Source organism: Odontomachus brunneus, unplaced genomic scaffold (assembly GCF_010583005.1).
Source record: "Odontomachus brunneus isolate Ranch 3 - 2012 unplaced genomic scaffold, Obru_v1 Obru_scaffold_222, whole genome shotgun sequence".
Taxonomy (NCBI): Eukaryota; Metazoa; Arthropoda; class Insecta; order Hymenoptera; family Formicidae; genus Odontomachus; species Odontomachus brunneus.
Genome location: NW_022639672.1, coordinates 419,147 through 425,146, shown reverse-complemented (window position 1 = coordinate 425,146; position 6,000 = coordinate 419,147). Strand labels below are relative to the sequence as shown.

The 6,000-nt window shown below is 46.1% G+C and overlaps 1 protein-coding gene across 3 annotated transcripts in view; it reads right to left on the bottom strand.

The window, feature by feature from the left end:
• The window catches only part of LOC116852408 (serine/threonine-protein kinase 24), a 167,484-nt gene that overhangs the window by 51,038 nt on the left and 110,446 nt on the right, over positions 1 to 6,000 (bottom strand). Inside the window, exon 2 of one of the 3 annotated variants that reach the window (XM_032832731.1) lies at positions 4,358 to 4,938. The exons of the other annotated variants lie outside the window; for them this stretch is intronic. Coding sequence (XP_032688622.1) covers positions 4,358 to 4,684 — 327 coding nt within the window. The 5' untranslated portion in view covers positions 4,685 to 4,938. The remainder of the gene's footprint in view (positions 1 to 4,357; positions 4,939 to 6,000) is intronic. 3 annotated transcript variants of the gene reach the window in all.

The following is a 6,000-nucleotide window of genomic DNA, read 5'->3' as shown; positions in this document are numbered from 1 at the left end:
AAGTGGCGATTTCGACACTAAGGACAAGGAGCGCTCCGGAAGACCAAAAAAAAATTGAGGACGCCGATCTGCAAGCGTTATTGGATGAAGATGATACGCAAACAAGATCAACTTGCGGAGACATTAAACATGACTAGCCAAGGTATTTCCAAACGTTTACATGCCATGGGAAAAATTCAAAAGGAAGGAAAATGGGTGCCGTATGAGTTGACTGAGAGACAGATGGAAAATCGAAGAGCCATTTCCGAAATTTTGCTTTTGCGGCATGAAAGAAAGAGTTTCCTGCATCGAATTGTTACTGGCGATGAGAAGTGGATATATTTCGAGAATCCCAAACGCAAAAAATCGTGGTTTTCACCTGGCGAAGCATCAACATCGACGGCACGGCCAAATCGCTTCGGAAAGAAGACAATGTTCTGCGTTTGGTGGGACCAGAAAGGAATCGTGTATTATGAGCTGCTGAAACTGGGCGAAACTGTCAATGGGCATCGCTACCGACAACAACTGATCAATTTGAACCATGCATTGCTCGAAAAACGGCCAGAATGGGACACGAGACACGAACGAGTAATATTGCAGCACGACAACGCTTCGTGCCATCGCACTTCCATCGTCCAGGACACCATCAAAACGCTGAAATGATCTGCTACCGCACCCGCCGTATTCACCAGACCTGGCCCCTTCCGATTATCACTTGTTCCGGTCGATGGCGCATGGCTGGGCTGGGCTACACTTGGCCAATTTCGAAGAAGTGCAAAATTGGTTGGATGAATGGTTTCGGTCCAAAGACGCGTCGTTTTATCGTCGCGGTATTCATATATTGCCAGAGAGATGGCAAAAATGTGTAGCTAGCGAGGGACGATACTTTGAATAAACCATTTTTTGTATTTCCCTTGAAATTTTCCATTTTTCATTGATCAAAAAAACCCGGAAACTTAGTTGCGCACCTAGTATTTTTTTTTCTCTGTAGAATTTTTTGTATGCTTCCCTTCAAGAACTCGCCTTGTGAAACTTACTGTCGGTAATTTATTATTTTATTTTATTTGTCATTTAATTCGTCTCACGCTTCGCTGTGTTTCCCGTGACCACAAACCGATCGACTTTTTTCGACCGCTGGCGAGTCGACTGCAACATTCGATCGGCTGCACCGAAACGCGACACCCTGACCACTTTCTAGTATCTCCACGTGGCTTGGATTTCAGGCTCTCGGGTTAGAAGAGTTGTTCCGAGCTTTACGATAGAAACGAGTCCCTCTCGAATTCCACCTTCGCGGAGATCTCCTTGTGCATTCTTCTCGCGCGGCGGCTCGTGTTTGCGCGGATCTTCGAAAGTTTTATCCGCGGAATACGCGAAAATCCCCTCGAGAACTGAGCACTGAGCGACATCCTCGGCCGCCGGTATGCAGTGGTTATTATTTTCATGCCCGTGAGAATTATCGCTTGCACACGATTACGCGTACATGTAAATCTGCTGCGCATATAATATATAAAACAAGAAGAGCTCCACTCAAGTATTATTAGCGGTATCTGTGGCGTGAATATTTTTTACACGACACACACGCGTTTACAGGCACGCCAATGTGCGTCGACAATTGTTATTGGTCAGACAGACAGGCGCATTTAACACGTGCCAGTGGCATCGAATATGCATGAACGAACATCAGAGTGTATAACACTATATTCGAATGGCAGCCACCAAACGGCCTGCAAATGGGTTACCGCGTACAAGATATTCGCCGTTGTTTACCAGTTTTCACCGACGACTCAATTTAAACTTATAATCGAATTGCAAAATTGACCTGTCAGAGCGTGTCGAGGCAATACGCCGGCCAATAGCCGCCCGTGGGTAGATCGTATGAAACGCGTATGTGGACACAATAAATAGCAGAAATAAATTTCCATCCTCGTGGAAAAATGCAATAATACTACGTTACAGTGTGAAATAAATCTAGATGTTAATAATGCGGAATAAAGTAGCGAACATTAGAAGTACCTTATTAGATTCATTTCACTAAGGGATAGATACGTTTTCTCCCCGGGAGGGAGAGAAGGACAAAAAAGATCAAGTTGGCAGTCACGAAAATCACGAGCTGCTATCTTGCCTCGAATTAGTGGCTATCTTGTCCCAAGTTAGCGACCATCTTATCCCAGGTTGATGACCATCCTGCGTCGGGTTAGTGGCCTGGGTTATGTACGCGTGTCTGAACTTTTAAAATCAAATACAACACGTACCATAAATTCGAACGGATTCTCGGGAAATATCCGCCCGCTCTTGCGCGTCCACCACATACAATTGACTATAAATTCCAAGCGCGGTACTAACAGACATGCTCGCTCAGAAGGAGGGAAGGCGAATCGCTCTTCGATTCATCCCTTATATACGACATTACATACACACACACACACACACACACATATATATATCCACAACACAGTGGCTTGCAATTGCTATCCCGGCGAAGTCGAATCCACCCTCTAAATCGTACTTAAGGGACGCTGCTCTCGAGATCTCAGCGTGTGTGTGCCCGCCAAAAGGGGTTACCGTCGTGTGCACCACTCGGCCGCTATCGAGTGACGTCGCGTTTGCTCGAGGGAAAACGTACACACACTCATGCGCCACCGGACGCCATCGGAATTTCTGCGGATCGCTTAGCGCACTTCCGGGTTATCTTTCGATTCGCGCTCGGCAACGTCCGAAACGGCGTCAGGATACTTTCTACGTCGCGTCTCACCCTTTCGGATGCGATCGCGGGGGTATTGGCGAGAGTGAGCGAAAAAGACAGACAGATAAAGAAAGAGAAAGAGTAGAGAAGTTTATTTATTCTTAGAATGGAAGCTCACCAAAATTTTTAGTAATTTCTAAGTACAACAGAAACAAAAATAAAAAATGAATAATATAAAGAGAGAGAGAGAAAATGCACAGAAAAAGAAAAAACAAAACGAAACGAGAATTATTATATTTTACGCTTACTTGACTCAGCTGCACAATATCTCCTAACATTGAATAAAAAAGACTATGTAAATCATAGCTCTAATTAATAACTCAATCATTTACAGTTTTAGAGACAGAGAAAAAGAAAAGGAGAAGGGTGAGAGGGAGCGAAAGATAGAGAACATTCTTCGTATCGTGTTTCTTGGCTTTCTGGGCCGATTCCAGGCGACTCTCGAACTTCTCCATAGAGTTTTCCGACTTACGTCTCGCCACCCCGGGAATGCTCCCGTTTTCGCGGCGTTCTTCCGCCTTTTACGTGTCCGATAAAGTACTGCATAACTACCGAGAGACCGGTGGGGCGGAGGGGGTGAACGATTCGAAGCGAAATAGGTCCCATCGCTCGACACAGTTGTGCTAAAACGCGGTTTACACAGCGCGTTTTGCTCGCAAAAGGCAGCACGGCAAACAAACGGTTCCTTTCAAACACTCGCTTTCTCTATGCATCTCGTCTATGGATACTTCTGACGCTCAATGCTGCGTTGAAAAATTGGTTTATTCACAAATCACCACGAACTAGCAGCTATTAACTAAGAAAATGCTTCCTGGGGAACCTTTGCGTGTCTTAAATGAGCCGCGTTCTCCGCTCGAGAGCATTTAACAACCAAATGATAATTTAGCGAACTGGAAAACTCAAGTTTATAATTTATATCGACAATCGAATATGCGATTCATTAGCCCTCTTTATGACAACCGACGTTATTTGTTTTTTCCAAGCATTTTTGTGTAAAAATCGTTAAAAATAAAATACTTAATTTGTTTTTCACAAAAAAGCTATGTAATCTTCAACCAGAAGGGTAAAATAAGTTTCAATAATTTTGAAGGATTTTCTCAATCATCAAGGAAAAGTCATGAAAGACTAATAAGTCATGAAAGACTGGTTGTCACTCCAAAGATAGCGTAAATATATTGTCGCTTAAAGAGTTTTTTAACAGAGTCTCGTTGAATCAGTCCGCGAAGTGACTTGTTTTACCCAACGGCAAAATTATCCGAAGATCCGTTTAGCGTTCTTAATTCCAAATCAAATCGAGATCAAGTTTATTGAAATTGAGTGTGATTAATGATTAAGCAAAACCATATCCAGCGATCTGTACAACACGATTCGTTTGTGAAATAGAAAAGAACCAACAATTTCCTTGAAAAGCGCTTTCGCTACGCCATTCGCCAACCGATAGCGATATCTTTCAATATCGTTGTTTACAAAAAATTACTTTAGCCTTCAATCGCCACAAACTATCCGCAGTCATCCGAGAAATACCTCGGAGAAGCTTCCTTGCGTCCCCAACGCAGCGCTCTCTCCACACAGAGTTCTCGCTAAGTCGGAAAACAAGTCTCCTCAAGAATCCGCCTCTGGGAATCCTCAACTCACCGAGGGAGTAGTGCTCCTGTTGCTCGCACCTCTAGAATGCGGCAAAGACGTGTTCTTCGGATTGGCTGGACCGTTACAGGGTCTCTGGCTGTCTCGTCTGGAGGGTGGTGGCGGCGGCGGCAGCGACAGCGGCCGGCCACCTCGCGAATGATGTTGCTGTTGCTGCTGTTGCTGCTGCTGCTGCTGCTGCGACGGCTGGAATTGGGTCCAAGACTGGCGCTGCAGGTATCCCGTCGTCACGTATCCCCCCGATATGAATTGCGCGGAGCCGTTCAGGTGTGGCGGCGTCATCACCGCCGTTTGCTGCGCCTGGCCGCCGTTTCGCATTTTTTCGCGCTCTTACGTCGCTCGCGTTTGCGGGCTCGGCTCGTCCTTGAAGCTTGCCGTGCTCTGGACACCGGCACCGATCACTCGCGACTCAACCGCGTCGACGAGCCGAGAGAGCCTCGTGGTCCTCGGCACATACGCGCGCCTCTCATTCTCGGCACACGGCCGCATACGCGGGATGATTCTCTTTTCGCAGACTTGGTTACGATTTGATATGAAGCACATTCAACGAAAGACAGTCTTATCTTGTTTATCTGTGAATAATGAAAAAGATGGGGGTGATCCGCGGAAGATCCTCGTCAAACTCCGTAATCACACGGAGGAATGTTTGGTTGCGTTGACTTGAACTTGGATGCAATGAACGAACCAAAAGCGTTTCTCGATTGAAGGGAAATGGTATTAATAGTTATTAGAATCAGATTTGCCACAAGAGCGCCACACACTGAGAAAAAATATTTTAGAATTTCTTAGTGTGATAAGTTTTTATTTTTTTGTGACACATAAACTCTATATCCCACAAGTAAATTTTCAAATATCGTTTTCTCAGTGCAGAAATTCTGTGTCCTTCGATCAAGATGCGTTGAAGATGCTTTTCTCCGTGCAAGACAGTACGATTCAACGCGTTTAGTGGAACTGCGTCTCAATTAGTGCGAATTTAATTCATGCGCGCGAATCTTGTTCACAGAGATAGGAACAGAAATGCTCCGCGTGTAATTGGCAGGCCCATCGCGAGACCGTCGCGTATCCTTTCCTTCTCTTTTTACGTGTCCTACCATGTCCTGTCGTTATATCCGGCGCGCCAATCTATACAGGACGCGGCCGTTTCAGCAAAAAGAGCGCGAAGGGTCCGGCGAAAATGCAGCCGCGCAAAAGGGGCACCCAGCCGAGAAGAACGAGAAAAAGAGGCAGGCAGGGAGGAGGAAGAAAAAGAGTGAAATCGTTACTGAACGGTCATCTTCGTCGTTCCGCGGTCTTTTTGCACAGGTGAAGAAGCCTATCGTCGGCCATTCTCGCGAAACTCGAAATGTGACGACTGAGTGTGACCGACGTTCTCACAAGACCAACCCCAAACGCGAGACATCCGTAAAAACAGAAATCGTCAATCGCGATTATAATCCGGGTCACTCGTGGGTGAAAGCAGGGAAGGCGAGACCGATCGGGCGCAGGTGTGATCGGATTAAATTTCGACTCGCAACGGCACGTGGCCGGAATATCGAACGGCAGGGAAGACGGGAATTCTCGGCGATAACGGGAAGGTAGGGTGACCGCTACCGGGTTGACCGGATATTCCGGAATGTTTGTTCATTCACGAAGGC